This window comes from Gobius niger (assembly GCF_951799975.1).
Source record: "Gobius niger genome assembly, chromosome: 11".
Lineage (NCBI taxonomy): Eukaryota > Metazoa > Chordata > Actinopteri > Gobiiformes > Gobiidae > Gobius > Gobius niger.
The window spans coordinates 13,224,752-13,243,442 of NC_136862.1; the positions used below are offsets into that span (position 1 = coordinate 13,224,752).

The 18,691-nt window shown below is 41.3% G+C and overlaps 1 protein-coding gene across 2 annotated transcripts; it reads left to right on the forward strand.

Moving 5' to 3' along the window:
- The first annotated feature begins 600 nt into the window (after positions 1 to 600).
- Positions 601 to 14,365, forward strand: LOC306970064 (flotillin-2). 2 transcript variants are annotated; one of them, XM_079565892.1, is made up of 11 exons: positions 601 to 827; positions 2,934 to 3,015; positions 6,691 to 6,781; positions 8,973 to 9,096; positions 9,181 to 9,299; positions 9,380 to 9,493; positions 9,606 to 9,725; positions 9,798 to 10,012; positions 10,476 to 10,659; positions 10,784 to 10,933; positions 12,142 to 14,365. In XM_079565892.1, the coding sequence occupies exons 1-11, from the start codon at positions 779 to 781 to the stop codon at positions 12,181 to 12,183; spliced, it is 1,290 nt and encodes a 429-aa protein (XP_079422018.1). In that variant the 5' UTR covers positions 601 to 778; the 3' UTR covers positions 12,184 to 14,365. The 2 variants fall into 2 exon arrangements, with proteins under 2 accessions (XP_079422018.1, XP_079422017.1); XM_079565891.1 differs by lacking the exon at positions 6,691 to 6,781 and adding an exon at positions 7,197 to 7,287.
- Positions 14,366 to 18,691: the final 4,326 nt, after the last annotated feature.

Here is an 18,691-nt window from a genome sequence, read left to right on the forward strand (position 1 = left end):
AAAAAAAAAAAGGGCGAAAAAAGCCATGCTCAGTTACAGGAGAAACAACAAAAATATAATAAAAGGCTTAGGCTGGTGTCTGTAGCAGTATTGTTGAAAGGCTCGTATTGCCAAAAGTGTTAAAATCTTACTCACAGTGTCAGACTTGTAGATAATAACCACCATGCTTTCTTTTTCTATTAATACTGGACAAAGAATCAGCAGTAATTCCTATCATCCATAATTGGACCCATAGTTTGACAAAAGCATATCGTCCCAACCCTATAATTAGAAGCTAGCTGTATAAATTAGACACAATTCAATCATCCTGAACCAATCGTCCTTAATAAAATAAGGGCTTTAAGATTTCGTGACAGGACGTTTAACCCACCACGCCTTCCATGACCATCATTTCCACGATCATTTCCCATCCTTCGCTGTAGGCTTAGTGGAGAGGGAGGGGTCTCTGCCCGAAGTGAAGTTGCGCTTTAATAACGCAGAAATGTGCAGAGATGATGGCTTCAACGTAAGAGCGTGGACACTAAAATCCTCTGCCACGCCTTTTACTTTACACCGGAAGTGGTCGTGTTGACATGTGAGCAAAGCTTCCGGTTGCCGCTGGATGTAGTTTTCTGTCGCTGGGAAAAGCGTCTGTGGGGCGGGGAGTGGTTACGCGAATGTTGTCGTGGAAAAATAACAAAAAGTATTTGATTGAAACGCCAGAAAACGATTTTTGAAGGAGTTTTGGTTGTATATGATACATTTTCGGTTGGACATTTTGTTTTTCTGTCTGTAGAAAATGGGAAACTGTCACACCGTTGGACCAAACGAGGCCCTGGTGGTTTCAGGTAACGCTCGCTGCTGCTGCTGCAACTGCTTAAACGATAGACGATGGTGTCCAGCTGCTTGATGACTGCATACTCGTAGAAAACCAGAAAACGCTTATTTTGCTTTTAACTTTTGATCACTATAGCTGGCTAATCCAATGAAATATATCTATAAAGGAGAAGGGATCTTTTAACGTGTGATTCCAGGCCGTTTTGTCGTAGGATTGAGCAAGAAGCTGGCATCGTGACAAACGTAATCCGCCCCCAAATGAAAATACTACATTGAACCATTTTTGTTTACCTTTGCTAAAGCTAGAGTTTAATACTGCGTTATATGGGTGCATTTCTTTAAAGAGCTTGTTGATCTTCGTTTTGTTGCTTTTAGTTAATTTCTTATTTTCATGGTGAACTTGTTGCTTGTTTTTTTTTCTGTGTTTTGTATTATTATTATTTTTTATTCTGACTTCTGATTGGCCTATTCTGAAAATCAAGCATAGTTTAGCGCTCCTGGAGAACATAAGATGCAGTCATCTTTGGTTCACCCTCTGGTTAATGTTTTAAAGGCTATTGAAAGCTTTACCGAGGCGTAACACGCGCATGTTTTCCATCATAACACACTGAGATATTCACCGATGCTTTGGATCTTTAAGACCATCCTTGCGGGAGTCTCTGGCCTTTATCTCTATGCAAAGCCCTCGTTCATTTTCCTAATTTGATTTGGCAGAGCTCTGCTAGAGAGGTTTTCTACTGCACTGCTTTCTGCTAGGTTTCCTGTTCAAACCCACATTTGCTGAACTCAAACATAATAAGTGGTATGGGATTTTCCATTGTGCACAAAGTTGTAAGCAAAAGTATCAGTCACCAGAATAAGGTCAAGTCCCTCCCTTTCTGGCACAGATATTTCTTAATACTAACATTCACATAATTACATCAGTCATTTTTTACTAGGTTTGATGACGACTTATCCATTTGTAAATTCTCATTTGTTGCCCCCACAGGTCCCCTCTCATTCTCCTAGCAGTGAGTGCTGTTAGGAATCCCAATTATGCCTGCAAGGGACTAGGCCAATAATAGTGCATGTCTCCCCGGCTTGGCTTGTCTATAGATCTCTACATATAGGCCAGTTGCCATATTTGTTGTATGTTTATTGGCTTTGGGCTCAATGTTGATTCCCTGCCTGGCGTGTTGCTCTACTCTCTTTTTATTCAGGTCTTTTATAAATAAATTAGACTTTGTACATTTCATCTGGATCCGAAAACAATTGCCCAGAATCTTCTCACCTTACTTCTCCACAGTAGCGCACGTTACAGGTGTAGACACAATATTTCTGAGATTCTGATTTGGTTCCTTCTTCCAAACAGTGCTGAACTATACTTCCTTTTCCTGGGACTGCTGCGGTTTCCTTATGGCGCAGTGTTCACGCCGCTTGTAAAAAGGGCTGACATACATGCGCAAACAGATCAAGGCTGACTTCGGCTGTCAAATAGAAGCTTGTAGTTTTGCTGAACGTGACTGCATACGCATCCGACAGCACCCCACCCTCCCCCGATCTCTCTATTAACGCGTGACAGCTGGGAATGTTTCCCCAGATATAACGGCGAATAGGACCTTTTGGCTTGACCACTCCAGTCTTTGTAAAGCCAAATTTCTGTGTCACCTTTTAGTGATCAAACTCAAAAGCATGATTTAGTCTCGTGGGGTCATTAAGTAATGACTCAGATGGCTCACATGACAGAAGCAATGGCAGATGAAGCAGAAAACCGAACAGTCGATGTGCATAAATATTTACTTGGATGAGATGCAGCTAAATTAGGACAGTGTGTGAGACCATGAATAGCATAAAGAGGATTGTGGAAGAAGATGTTTTTTCAAATGTCATGATAACCTTTTATATGGGGTTGTATAATTTGCAATGATTTACAAGTTGCTGTGATTTCTTTTTTATTGTTAGTGCTGTAAGATGAGTGGATAGATCTTTCAGTAAGGGCTGGGCACTCCATTTTAAATTTTCTGTTTTTATTCTTTGTTCGTACCGCTAAACCCTTTGCCGCTCTGTTGTTTACTTTGCTCTGCTCTTTCGTTAAATGGCTGCCCTCCCTGTGACGTGTTGTGCCTCTGTGTCCTCAGGTGGCTGCTGTGGCTCCGATCAGAAGACGTATGTGGTGGGCGGCTGGGCTTGGGCCTGGTGGCTCATTTCCGACATTCAGAGGTAAGACCAGTCTGTCCAGGTCCAAGGGATGCACTCGAAACTGCTCCTCTCTCATCACTTAAAGCTCCCAGTGGGCTATAGACGTAATCACTGCGCTGAATACTAAACAGACTGAAAGCCTATAACTCTAGGGTGTGTGCAGGGCCAGAGAACGTGCGTGTTTTTTTTACTAAAAAAGACTGAAGGTTACAAACTACTGTATTGCACTTCTCAGTCAAGCCAAGCTGGATTAAACTTGAACTGAACAACCAAATTAATTGATAGTTACTGAAATTGCTGTCTAGTGTCTACCATTTTCGCTGGTTGCCAGATTCTAAGGGTCAAATCGGAATTAAATATAAAAGGACCCTCAATCAATGCAACAATCCCAGCATCCCAATCAAATCAGAGCTAGTGCAGCCTCCAGTGGTTAAAACTCAGTGACTGAATTCTAGAGGTTCTGAGCTTTCAAATAAGGAATGGCTTGTTCATATATTGTCAAAATTGTTACAGTTTGATTAAAGGAATAGGCCACCGTTTTTACATACTGAGCTATGTTCTTACCTGAGCTTAGACGAGTTCTTTTGTACCTGTCTGGTAAACACAGCACAGACGGCATTTAGCCTCTCCCCCTCTCCACTATAGCTCCTAAGGAGGTGAAGATAGAAGCTACCAAGCTCTTCCACGTTTTCCCTATTTAAATATGGTTACGTGAAGTGTTACACTACAAAAGTATAATTACACAAAATTAAACAATGGATTTTCTAAGCGGATAAAAAGGGGGGACTATATTGTAAGGCGTAATAATACCAGGAGTAGTGTGAAATTCGCGCAGTAATATCTTGACTTTACTGTGCGGACGGCGTAACCATATCTAAATAGGAAAACGTGGAAGAGCTTGGTAGCTTCTATCTTCACCTCGTTTGGAGCTATAGTGAAGAGGAGGAGAGGCTAAATGCCGTCTGTGCTGTGTTTACGTGACTGAGGGCACCCGTGAAGACCAGACAGGTACAAAAGAACTCGTCTAAGCTCAGGTAAGAACATATCTCAGTATGTAAAAACGGTGGCCTATTTCTTTAATAACTAGGCAGGTATTGAATTTCATATAAATCCATGAGTTCAAATGCCTTTGGTAAATTTACTTGATCAAACAACATTTTGTTTGGGGCACGGCCCTTTATTGCTCACAGCAGTAACTGGTTGTTATGGTTTGCACAGTTTGCACTTTCAAGTTGCCATGATAACATACAACTAGCATCTCTCTACCGTTTAGTAGTTTGGTGACATGTTTTTTACAGATTACTCAGTTCAGGGCGCAAACAAGATCATTATTTAACCTGCTGCTCACTCAGAGTCTAACTAAGCATCTCTGCTGTCTCGTGTTGCCTGCGCCTGTCAACACGTGTGTGGTAGTGTGACAGGGTGATTCCCGATCGTCCACAAGAGGACTGAAGGATTTCATTCACAAAATTGATAGTTAGACATTTGGGCGGCTCCTAAGACCAACTGAACTGATCCATGACAACCTGCTCTGGCTTTCAGGTCAAAAGAAAGCAGATTATTAATCAGAAATCCTTGCTCTTTGCAGCAATAGATAAGTGCAGCGATAAAAAGCTCTTAAAAGAGTTTTAAAACTCAGAATCATAATCAAGATCAAAATTACCAAACGTATATTCATTCCAAACTCAAAATGCTAAGTTTTTGAAGAGATTTTAGTCTACAACAATTACATGGGAAATGGCAGTGTTTTTCTCTGACACTATAAACTAGAGGCAATACTTAAATAGTCCATAAACAAATGCGATTGTTTTGTGACCATTTAAAAAAAAGAGTCCGTTTTGACAAAAGATGTCATATAAATGATGAATTACAATAAATAACACCCATATTAAAAGATAATATTTGCCAAACGTGCAGTTGTGAGCGATCCATTATCAGCACGGCTTCAGTAAACTTGCACCAGAGCAGAGTGGAAAATTAAACAGATGGTACATACTGTAATATCAGGGTCAGGGGAAGTTACAAATGTAGTACTACTGATGCTCCACAAACACTAGTACTTTTCAGTTTATTCTACTGCATATTACGTGTTTCACAAAGTTAAAACCAGAATGTATGGAAAATGGTATGAAGACTGTGGACTCACTGATGAAACCTTTGTGTTCAAACAGAAGAGCAGCTTCAGTAATTTTCCGGTCATTCTGGTTTTAAATACTGTCCTGTTTAGACTTTCATGCCCTGTGTTTTGCTAACCTTTGCCTTGTCTTGTGTGCGCGTCCTTTACCCTCATAATGCTCGTGTTCAACCTCCCTTTAATGTGCTTTTGCGTTGCTTGGATACCTTTGTAGTAGATGGTCCAACTTGGATAGCATACCTAACAAGGATTCATATAAAACTTATAACCACACCCATATTTCAATCTATATTATTTCCTGTTTGGTAAATTAGAAATGATGTTTATCTTAGGCAGAGTTTAAAAGCTTCAGGCAGAGGCCTGTGGCATCATAAAACCAAGATGGGTTTCCTGCTTGTGATGCAGTAATCATGTTAATGTCCAGCCCTATGACACATTGATCCTATTCTGCAGAAGAAGAAAGGGAGGGGCAGTGATGGACCAGACCCACTCCTCTGTACCGCTGCTATCACATGCTTTTGAGTCAGATCAGGAGGCACCAGTGAAATTTGACCAGATTGTTGTAAGATGCTGAAATCTTGGTGTATTGATAAGGTGCAGGGATCTGTGTTTGTAAGAATGTAGTTTTTTTATGGAAGAGTGTTCTGGTGTAGCTCAGCCATTATGCTTAGCAGTGATATAAATGTTAACCTTAACTTATGTTTGAAATCATCTCTGTGAAGGTTATACATTAGTTGGCATCAGTTGTTCCATGAGGCAACGCTCAAGGCCAGGTTTTGATTGGTCCGCCATTGCTGTAGTACCTCCATATCGCCACTAGTGCCCCATTGAAAAGCATTGGAGTTTAGACACCTTAAAAACAACTTTAACGCCTGGTTTCAATTTTTTCAACACTAGACTAGGCTAGATATTCCTCCTGTGATAACGCTGGGTTAGTCACAATTTAAGAAACCAGGCTGGTTTTCATAAGAAGAATTTTAGAAATCTCGTACTTAAAGAGGGTCCAACTGTTAGCATTGGAGCAGCGCGAGCTACACGTCACACAAGGGCCGAGTCTACCGTGAAGATCCCGCCCTTATGCCCTTTTTAGGAACATGCTTCGTCAGAGCTGGGGAGAGGGAGTCTGTAAATCCGCCATGACTTCCCCCACGACCGTAGTCTTTATGGTAAATGGGGAGGAGTGAGCAGAAGCTGTCCATTTATATATACAGTCTATGATGTAAACACGGCAGGTGTGGGTAGGACTAGGTTCTCATTATTTTTACAAGAAAGAGCCCAAGCTGTTCCTATGCTCTGTTTTTTATGGACTTTCTGCCTCAAGTTAGTTTGTTGTCCTTACTGGGAAATGCGTTCCTCATTTGACCCCTCGTTCAAAGCAGCTGTTCAGTGATACTGAACATGTGATTATTTCTTTTTCATAAGGACCAACGCTAGGCAAACTGAAGGTCTCCGTCTTTCTCTCTCCTCTCCCCTTAACCCTGGTTACTGACACTCCTAACAGCTGTTGTCCATCTCACTGTTTTGCCTCTGCTATTGCTGCTGCTCGCCTGCCGTCTGCGCAGAATGTCTCTGGAGGTTATGACCATCCTGTGTCGCTGTGAGAATATCGAAACCTCCGAGGGTGTGCCCCTGGATGTGACAGGGGTAGCTCAGGTAATCCAACTCCACAAGACCCCAACAAACAAGGGCAGCATCTGGACTGGATGAAGCTTCACTAACAAGCGCTAACCGTGTCTTCATCTTGATGATTTCTGTATTTCTCCTGCAGTGCAATGGAGGCAGTCAGCTGTTTGATCATAAAGCTGCGCTCTGAGTCACAAATAGCAACAGAGTCACCAAATTAAGTTGCTTGAAATTATTTAGTAATTTGAACAGCTTTTGGTGCTTCTAATTGGGGGGGGGGGGGGACAAATTTGAATTTGTGAGAATCATGGTTTGACTCTGTTGTTGGTGAACTGGAGTCCTTGGGTGAATGGGTTTATTCTTTGTGTCCTAGTCCTTCCCTTCATTTGCTTTTCCCCTCCCAACATGCCAATTTTTATTTTATATTTTTCCACATTCTTCACAGGATAACGCTTGAGATTATGACCCTGCAGCCCAAGTGTGAGGATGTAGAGACAGCGGAGGGTGTAGCTATTACTGTCACTGGGGTGGCTCAGGTAAAGCACCACACTTTGCAGGGAATGCCACGTCAGACCTCACTAACAGCACCAACACTCTGCATTCCCCAGGCACCTGTCCCTCAGGGATCCATGGACATTAACTCGTAGTACACCACAGCATGACTGATGTATCACTTTGTCTTTAGAAAAGGAGCATTGTGTTTGCCATTAGTCTGGTTAATAGCACTGTGATGAGTTAAATAGTTTACATGAATGTTTAGTTTACTAATAGGCCAGTAGCTACACAGTGCTATTGACGGGCTGAACCAGGCTACACAGGTGTGACAGGACAACGGTTTATGAAGCCTGCTGTTCATCACAGATAGAGCTGGGCCGTCACTCAAATCCACACATCCAAACAGTTATTTGTCCTTTTGGTCTTCTGTATTTTATTTACAAGTTTCATATGAAAATGGAGTGTACCGATACTCAGTTAGGCACACTGTCAGAACATTGTCCTCAATTTTGAATAACAAAAATTTTGACCGGTGTGTTAGTAATTTACCTCAGGACCACCGCAGCTAAGAAATATATAAAGTCAAAAGATTGCCCAGCTCTTGTCTGTTTTTTTAGTTACTCATTCTGTTTTCAGTGCCAAACAAAAGTCATATCACTTGAAGGAAAATCCACCAAAGTGATTTAGTTCAACCACACCTTGCTTGTTAACATGCTCCTACAATGATTTTGCTTCTGCTGTATAATTACACTTGTCAATCACAAGAAAATCAGTGTGACAGCATTTTTGCTTGAACTGTTTGTGGTGGATTTTACAAATAAAGTAATCGACATGTTTGTCTTTTGTTTGCAAATACCATACTGCTTTTGTGGGCATGCCTCCGTCACTGCCATTGCCAGTGTTTCATCGCTCTGTGTTGTGGCCGCAATCATGCCGACCTCCTCCAAGTTGTGCATGCTGACAATGGGCCCCACTGTCTGCAGCTCAATAACCCACATCTTCACACAGTTCACTTCACCGAGGCTCGTCATGCCGCCGCCTGATTGGTCTAGCTTAAGCCTAGTCATGTTGAAGTGTAACCCACGGCAACAGGGTTAGGGTTTTCCTTAAAGTGAAAGAGCGCTTACATTGTAATGAGTGATGACATGTCTGAGCTAATCTAATTCAGCTAAGTTTGAGGCAAAGGCGAAAGTGTGGTTGTATAAGGGGGTGGGGCAGGAAGTCAAGATTTCCAGGAAACACTTTATCACTTCCCACAAGCCATATCTCCGTATTCCCCCTATCTGCTACCACACAGCTCCCCCTACAGGCTGAGTGCCCAATCGGCTTGCAGCCCTTCTATTTTCAGACATTTTTTCGGAATGACCTTCATCTCTCCCTGACATTGTGTTGCCCCCATGACCCTTGGTATGTGTGCATGTTGCAGACCTCTCGCCTAAGGACCCAGCTCACTTTCCTTCTCTTACAGCAGCAGTGGAGTCTAAAATGCCTTTGTTGCTGATAGATTTTTTTTGTTGTCTGCATATTTTTCATATCTCTTTAGTTCAAGGAGAATTACATTATTAATTCGTACCTTTGCATTTGTTTTTTTAGTTATTAAACCTCCAAATTGTAATTATTTGTTATCCAAAACAAAGCAATTGTATCTTGAAAGTTTCACTTACTATGAAAAAGTATCTGCATGTGTGTTTTAAGCATGTTGAGCTGACAGTCTGTTCATATTTAGGTGAAGGTGATGACTGACAGTGAGCTGTTGGGATACGCCTGCGAACAGTTTCTGGGCAAATCTGTCCAGGAAATCAAGAGCGTCATCTTGCAGACGCTTGAGGGTCACCTGCGTGCCATTCTCGGTGAGTACTGACAAATTAATATCGCCACATGCTCTTTGCTTTTCGTTGTGCGGTGATTTAAACATAGACTTTTGTCCCTCTCAGGTACCCTTACTGTTGAGCAGATTTACCAGGACAGAGACAAGTTTGCCACTCTGGTTCGTGAGGTGGCTGCACCTGATGTCGGCAGGATGGGCATCGAGATCCTCAGCTTTACCATCAAGGTTTAACACAGTTGTTTGGGCAAGTGCTGTGAAGAAGTACTGGATGGTAGTTGAAGCTTTTTTTCTTTTCTTTCTAACAGGATGTCTATGACAAAGTGGAGTATCTGAGCTCATTGGGGAAAACGCAAACTGCCGCAGTGCAGAGGGATGCTGACATTGGAGTGGCAGAGGCCGAGAGAGATGCTGGTATTAGGGTATGTTCTAGCTAAATTATATGACAGATACAAATGAATGCTCTGTTCATGCTTGTAGACAGTGTGAAAATGATCTTATTCCGTAAGTGTTGTTCACACTTGTCTTTTGCAGGAAGCTGAGTGCAAGAGGGAAATGATGGATGTGAAGTTCCTGGCTGACACAAAAATGGCTGATTCTAAACGAGAGCTTGAAATGCAGAAAGCTTCCTTCAATCAGGAAGTGAACACCAAGGTATGCACTGGACACATTTGGCATATGCAGTATTTTTACATGAATTATTAAAACATAAACTACTTTCTTTAGAAAGCAGAGGCTCAGCTGGCATATGAGCTGCAGGCGGCTAAAGAGCAGCAGAAGATCCGTCTGGAGGAGATCGAGATCGAGGTGGTACAGAGGAAGAAACAGATCACCATTGAAGAGAAGGAGATTGACCGTACTGAGAAGGAGCTGATCGCTACAGTGAAGAGGCCCGCAGAGGCCGAGGCCTACAAGATGCAGCAGATCGCTGAGGGACAGAAGTAAGTGTAACCTCTCATGGAAGGGAAAATGACTTTGCTGAGGTTTTACCCGTGTCAAAATGTAAACCCTCATCAAAAATGTTCCTGGAGCGGTGTTTTGCGCATGTTTCTAAGTCCACATATTTACACATTATCTAAGCATCTTCACTAAACTCGTTCGTGGTCAAACTTTCTTCCTTCCGCAGATTAGCATGTGTTGCCAGAATCGAGGTTTAATTTTTGCTTTGCCACTTATTTCCCAGGCGCCCCCTGCTGGCGTTTGGTATAACTGCATATCACACCATTTGTATAAACATAGGTATTTTGTAAACACCTTTGATGGTTTTAAATTATACTGCAAAAAATATCAAATATCAAGCAATCTAAAGTTATTGTAAAATCTCAAATAGAAGATGATGTAGGACCTTTCAGTTCAAACCCTGTATTTTACAAATTTCCTCAATGGTGCCTGTCTGTGTCCCAGGATCAAGAAGGTGCTGACAGCGCAGGCCGAGGCTGAGAAGATCCGTTGTATTGGTGAGGCGGAGGCCAGTTCCATCGAGCTTGTGGGTAAAGCTGAGGCCGAGAAGATGAGACTGAAGGCCGAGTCCTATCAGCAGTACGGAGAGGCTGCCAAAACTGCGCTGGTGCTGGAGGCTCTGCCCAAGGTCTGTGGGATATTTATGCAATTTTATACTGGAAAAATTAATGTCCTACATGTTTAAAAGCACAACACTGCCCTGTCATTTTAATTGATAAGTTGTTTTGTCTTGTTTTCTTTCTTTCTTTCAGATTGCTGCTAAAGTGGCTGCACCATTAGCCAAGACTAGTGAGATCGTCATCCTGAGCGGAGATGGCAGCCGTGTGACCGGAGAGGTGACCCGCCTCTTAGCTGAACTCCCAGTCTCAGTGAACGCCCTTACTGGGATCGATCTGACCAAGGTAAGCAAACAAAAAATTATCAGTGTTCACCAACATAGTTTACGAGAAGTCAGGTTTGAATAAAAAGTGGTCACGTCTCACCCAAAGCCTCTGAACGGTGCATAAACATCCACCAACGCAGAGCAATCATCACATTAACAGGCTGAACCCACTAAACTGTTTGTCTACTGGGATTAAGCAACAAAAACACATTACGGCAGAGCACCATAGCAACATTATCATACTGAGGGCTTTGCTACCATCATCTATGAAGCAAAATATTCACTTGATGTAACACCTACAATGTCTCGAAGATGAAAGTGCATATGATAAGGTTTTTGTGTTTTTGTTGATTCCTAGCTTTGTGGCTTCAAAAGGGATTTACGAGTCGAGGCATTGACACGTGTATCGAGCAATTCCAATCTCCCAATGTGGCATTCTCATTTTTGTTGTAGCTGCTTCACTGCTGCATTGTTTTTTTCTAATCACAAGATGGCGCCCTTTACTACCGTTTTGCTCTGTTGAAATACTGAGTCAGACTGTGTGGATACAATGTGGAGAATGTGGCGAATGTTCATTACTAGTTTACAGCTACTAGACCAATTAAAGGGGCTATACGGAGTTTAAAAATGTTAAAGTGATGTATTTTTCTCCCCCTACATGTTCCAGCCATGTCCTAATGTGTAGAATGAGCCCAGACCTGTTCACCACAACTGCCACTAAAATCCTGCACAGTTGTTAATTCGGGTCCGAATTGGTGTCATGCACGAGCTTAATATAGAAGCTGCAGTTACACGTGAGACCTGTGGTGGCAGGAGTGAGTATAAAATGACATACTTGAATCTAGCTCCTTGAAGTGGCAATGTGAGAAAAAGTTGAGTTTTTAGGTTCTAAAAGAGAAGTAACTTTCTCTTATGTACTTGTATTGTCGAACAGTGAGTGTCTTTTCTTTCCTCCGGTTTCCCTTACCTCCAAACATGATGCTTTGGTTGGCCCATAATGGCGGCATGTGGATTCACAGCCCTCCATCTGGTCTACACAATTTTCTTGTACAGTTTTATAATGATAAGGAAAATCACTTTTCCTCCGCCTCAAATGGGATGAGCTGGATCCAATCAAGACAAAGAACAACAGAATCAGAATTATGTATTACCAAATCGCCTGTCGAATGCACTTTGAGCTGACTAATTCTGAAGTACAATTACACCTATTTCTCTTCTGTTGTCCAGATGCCGCTGCTGCAGAAGATGACCGGTGCCGCAGCAGTTTGATGACTCTATGGGATCGTTCACTCTCACCTGCCTCAAGCATGAAAGTATACAGCTCGTATATCCAACCTCAGACCCATATGCAACATCATTTGAGAAACACCATTAATTTTTATATATATTTTTATGAAGTTTTTAATTTTTTCGTGTTGCTGGGACCTTCTACCACAAGGACCAGATTGTTAACAGATTTTTAGTTGTAGTTTTAGACTGAAACTGTAAAAAATAATCAAAATCCCTTCTTGTGTAACATTGGATACAGTTTTATTTGGGAGAGTTAGATACCGGTGAATGTGACATATAACATACCAGTCAGGACTTGTTTTGTAAATCTAAAACTTTAGTTTGCACTGCTTACCGAGTAGACACCGAGATGCATGATTACAGTGGGTGGTTCGAGATCTCCCCACACTACAGTGACAGTAAAACGATTTGGTTCATTGTTACATGTCTTCAATTGTGCAGTGCCTGTTCAACACTTAAGTGCCCAAACCTTAGACAGTCCTCTCGGTTTTTATGTTGGATTTCTGTAAAGTATATCACTGTGTTTTTCAATAGATGGTGTTTAAAAGAAAATGTATAGATTAACCTTTTACTAACAATGCTTCTTTCTACGTCACACTTCGCAACTCAAACAAACTCAAGCCATAGATTCGCCTTAAAAACTCTGGTTACTTGCCAGGCTTACTGACTATTTCTATTACCTCAAGTAGCAAATGGTAGAAGGACAGGGTATGAGCTTTAATTAGGTTTTACTAATCCACGTCCACTTTTGTGTTACCGTGAATATTTCTTTAACCCCTTTTCAATATTTTCTGGCTAAATTGTACCTCTTTAGTGGATTAAAAATGACAGATTACAGGACGGGGCATTGGAACTTCGTAATTTTTGGCCTGCCACACGACTTGGAGGGGGGGGGGGGTTTAATCAGGCAAGTGCGCAGGCCAGTTTACGTCCCCTCTCAGGGAGATAGGTCGCCCGGGGAAGGCTTCTCTCAAAAAAATCAATCAGGAAGTTCCCATGCCCTCACCCTGTATGAAAAGGTGAGCTTTTTCAAGATGGAAATTTAGCATGTGATGATGATGGTTTGCAACAAGTGAAGTGAACATGGATAGTACCACTACAATACACACCACGTTTCTTCCTTTTTTTGTTTTTTGTTTTGTTACTTACATGACAAGGATGGTTAGTTAGATGCAATGTGAACGCTTTCGCCTCTAGAGGGCAGAGTTGAAGAAAATGTTTGATTGTAGATGCTGTACTTTATCCTCCTTTCGCCATATTGTTTTTCAAGCTTGTCCAGTATATTCTCTCTGCGAATCGGTTTTAAAGAAATCCCTGACCTGTGTTTTCAGATCAGCTAGCGGGATCTATGGGTTCATATGTTCTTTTTTTTTTTTATGTGAAGTAATACGTTTTGTGTAATCCTCTCAGAACTGTTACAGGTCAGATGTCAAGTTAATGTTCTATGTCGTGAAATTTAATTTAGCGATTCTCTTATTGAGCTATAGTAATAAAATGTGATCATTTCCATTGCCAGTATTTTTTATTTGTTAGCAAACTTTACTTTAACCTGTATGGCTCTCTGTTGCAAATCTCTATTCCAATTTTACTGGCTCTATCAAATAGATTATAATATGTGAATAGTGCCTTTGTTGAGGTCCGATGTAAATCATAAATATTTTAACATTTAGAACTAACTTAAAAGTCGCTCGCTCACAGATATCGAGTGTATATTGTTGCTGGTGCTGTGGACGTGAGCGTTATACAAAATGGATATATAGATTTCCCAAGCGTTTAGTGTGTGTATAACGGATCAAAGATGAATAGACAATGGCTGCATTTGTAAAAAAAAAAAAAAAAAAAAGTTCAAATTTGGTGCTTTGGTGCCAACGTAAATTTAAGTTTCATGTTGTCTTTAATGTGAGAGGAAAGACCAAACACTAGAGACCTTTGCCTTATAATACTCTGTCTGGAAGTGTATATGCTCAATATGAAGCCGTTTTCATATGTAGCTTATCTTGTAACACTGGCCGTTAGAAAAATGCATCAGGCATGGCATCTAGCATGTGCTCACGTTATCCACTTTATCTTGTGCGTGTGTGGCTCTGTATTAAATGTGATACCACCGCAATGTCTTTCTGCAAACACAGTATGAAAATAAACGTCACTTGGTTGTTTTCGATGTAAGTGTGCGTTTTTTCGATATTTTGACGAAGTAATTGTATTAAAATATCTTATTAGGGGTTAAAAGAGGTCATAGAACAAGAGCAGGTTGCAATGTAAAGTTTTATAGGGACAGTGCATGTTAATGAACAAGCCACACCGGATTGTAACCTTGGGATTTCAAAATGATTGACTGAAGGTTTGCTGATGGCATTTTAAATCTTTAGTATGAAATTGGAAAACTCCTGGGTGACTGAGAGCTTTCACAAAACCAGTAGGTTAGAAAGATCAAATTTCAAATCCATTGAATGACTTGTGAGAGAGAAAAGAACAAAAAAAAATTCCTGCAGCAAAATCCCCTATTCACATTTTCTTGTAAAAGCCTTTATTTCTAGGGACTAATACATTTTTTCTTATCCCACGCGCCGTGGCCAACAAAGCAAAACCTTTTTGATGGGCAATTTGCAATAAAGGGTCTTTTTGAGAGAGAGAATGTTGATGCCTTGGGTAGGAATTTGCTCTCAACACAACTGAAACAATTCAACTTACTGAGCACATTAAAATTTCACTATTTTTTGACTATTCCCATCATTTTAGGCTTTATTTTAATTGGAGACAAGTTCATTGATGCTTTAAAAAGTATTTAAATTAGGTGTTATAGACCAGCACTGGCACCAGAACAAAATGACTGAGGGTGCATTTCAAAAGGGTGCAAATCGACACCCTCGTCATTAAAATTGAGGCTGCAAACATTTTGAAATTATATTGCAATGAACCCATTTGCACCCTTGTAGATCCGGGCTGGTATGGACTGATTTACACTCAGTTTATACTGAATTTTGCCCAATTGGTGTGAAAATATATGTGAGGATATACATATATAATCTTTTTAACAAACAATTAGACCAAGAAAGGTCTCTGAATGCAACTTCCTTTACTCATCATACTTGTGGTCTCTTAACAAAACAAAAAACTTGTAGCCTAACTTTTTTCTCACACCCCTTCACTTACACGTATAGTTCAGACTCTGTTTCTATAATGTAATGAAAAGTCCAATAACAGCAGTTTAGGATCTCAGCCTTTTTTTCTTTTATCTGCTGCTTATCTCCCGATGCAAACGAAGGCTTGGAGAGAGTCGGGGCCTTGCTGCTGCAGATAACAAGTTGGAGGCAGAGCCAACCTCAGATAGTCTTACCTCTCTGTTTATCTGCGCGGACCGGAGCGCCACTCACACCCACTGTCAGCTCCCACGCCCAAACCAGGGAGCGTGTTACCATGGCGATGCACTTGTCCCACCGAAACCGGTCCTATAGTCAGAACATAACTGTACACAGCATCACAACAATGGATGAGGACCTTCAGTGGAAATAATGTGTCAGGAATGTGTATACAAGTAAAAGAACTGTTCTAAATCACGCCATGAATGCGTCAGAAATATTCTTTGTTGCATTGTCATTTTGCAACATTCTTAAGTCATGCAGCTTCAAGACACACTTTCAACTGAGAAAAGTTGTGACCAAATGAATGGGAAAAAAAACGAATAATAAGGGGGGAAATGCAATTGTAAGCCCACTAGTATAGAGTATATGAGTAGGCTATGTAAAAAAGAAAAACCTATATTTCCTTGCAGAGCTTTGGTGTTTTAGGTCTTGATCGATATGGCAAACTGTCAGTTCAGTCACCCCAATATAAATGGTTCCATGACCCACTTTTGGGTCCCGACCCACCAGTTGAAAACCACTGGAAGTTTCAGACCACTTAATTATTTCAGTTGATATTTTGTACTATTCTCGGAGGCGGGTAGTACTCTGTTACATTTACTCAAGAGGCTATATGTTCTTGAGTAACTTCTACTTCTTAGTTTTACTACATGGTACTTTTTACTTCTACTTAAGTAAAATTAGATTGAAGTATCTGTGCTCTTACTTGAAGAAAAAAGTGAGTAAATCTTTTAGTGGCAAAAGCTTCCTCTTTGACACACAAATCAATTATGTTTGTGTTTCATCAAAATCAGATTTGGTTTTATTGCCATTGTCAGTGAAAAGATTCAGAAACTAGGAACTTTCAACATGAAACATAAAACATTCATGTACTTTATTTTTCCAGAAAAGGTATTTTTTGGGGCATTTCCTTTGGAAATACTAGGATTTACAGTACTGCTCAAAGGTTTACATACCCTGGCAGAATATTGTATTTATTTATTTATTTTATTTTACTACTATTTATTTTTTATTTTTCAAAGAATATGAAAATAACACAAACAACTGAGTTTGTTATTTTTAATCATAGTGAAAAAAGAAAGTACCTAAATGACCCTGATCAAAAGTTTACATACCCCAGTACATAGTAATAATGCTTTAACATCAATGACAGTTTGGAGTCTTTTGTGCAGATGAGGTTCTTTATTTTTTCTGATGTTAAAGCAGCCCATTCTTTTTGGCAAAAAGCCTCCATTTCCTGTAAGTTCCTGGGCTGTCTTGCATGTGCAGCACCTTTTAGATCTCCCCACAGTGGCTCAGTGATATTGGAGACTGATATGGCACTAACGGGACCTTCACTTTATTCTGCTGGAGCCACTGGCATCAGCGAAACCACCTCCATATTTCACAGTAGGTATGGTGCATTTTTTTGTTGTCAACAAGGCCTATAATTAAAGGGTGTGTAAACCTTTGAGCATGACTGTTTGTAGAACAGGTATGACAAAAAGGGTCTGAGGCACTCTGATGGAAAGGACCACAAACAGAAATACAAAAAGTGTTTAAAAGAATAAGTAAAAAGCTAAATCATACTATGCTCATCGCCCATGGCACAGAAATGTTCAGATTCCCCCATTTTCAGTATAAAAACAGTGAAAGGGTACGGTTTATCTTGGAACTAGGTAGCCTATTGTTTCCTGACTGTAATGTATTCACACAAACAATAACAGCCATGTATCTTTTTCTCAAAACTTTTTAGCACATGATAAATGAACCTGACCTTTGAACAGTGGCGCAAATCTGACTGAAGCCGTGAATGCACCCTGAATATTTATGTTAATGACTTGGCATTGCCCCATGTATATTTATCAGCGTCTCCCGAGAAGAATATCCTTTTTTTTTTTTTCTTAAATCGTGTCCATGAAGCACTGCAGCAATTTAGTATCCGCACCGAAAAGTGCTAATGGTTTGGAGAAGGATACGCTGTTCTTTTGTGACTGTGAGTAAAAACTGATCTCCATCTTGTGGCCTGTAATGCACCGGGATCTTGTAATACCGTGACATCGAGTGAGCTACAGTCGTACTAAATTCAGATCCGTGAACACACACCAGTGCATAAATCCGCGGGATATAGGATTGGGACGGTTTTAAGAGTCGGCGGAGGTTTGATTTATTGGCAAATTATGACATAAAGCTCCAATCTGTTACGGCTGAGATCATCGGCTCATCTCTGCTGCGTTCAATTAGTGCTGTATAAAGTCTGACAAATTGAGGAGAACATTGACACTGGGGGTATTAAAATGTAAGAAATACCAAGGCAATGGCTTTGACTTGGTGAGAAGAGCGTCTCAAAGACAGTCGTTTTGAAGCCTTAGTAAGAGGACACAATAGGTCGTGTTCAAGTTCATCTCAAATTCTCCACTGCCTTTTACTGAAATCTCCAAACATAATAACAAAGTGAGGTTGATTTTCCACATTCTTTCCATTTTACTCTTGTGGCTTGGTGTCCTTTGAATTGAAAACTACAGCACCTGTGTGATCACATAATATCACCACATTTTGCTACTAGAGTGAAAGAACGATGTTGTTCTTTTGGCTTCATCAAACCAGAACCTTCAGCTGCTCTGGGGCGGTTTGCAGCCGAGTGTGAAGCGGCCGGGATGAGGATCAGCAGCTCCAAATCCGAGGCCATGGTTCTCCACCGGAAAAAGGTGGCTTCCTCTCTTCAGGTCGGTGGGGAGTCCTTACCTCAAGTGGAGGAGGAGTATCTCGGGATCTTGTTCACGAGTGAGAGACGGATGGAGCGTGAGATCGACAGACGGATCAGTGCGGCGTCAGCAGTGATGCTGAGTCGGGGGGCAAAGCTCTCGATTTACTATGGTCATGAGATTTGGGTAATGACCGAGGGTGGCTGGGCGCACCCTTCGAGATCGGGTGAGGAGCTCAGTTACCCAGGAGGAGCTTGGAGTAGAGTCACTGCTCCTTCACGTTGAAAGGAGCAGCTGAGGTGGCTCGGGCATCTGTTTCGGATGCCTCCTGGTCGGTGTTCCAGGCATGTCCTATTGGGACAAGGCCTCGTGGAAGGCCCAGGACACGCTGGTGGGACTATGCCTCCGAGCTGGCCTGGTATCGCCTCGGGGTCCCCCCAG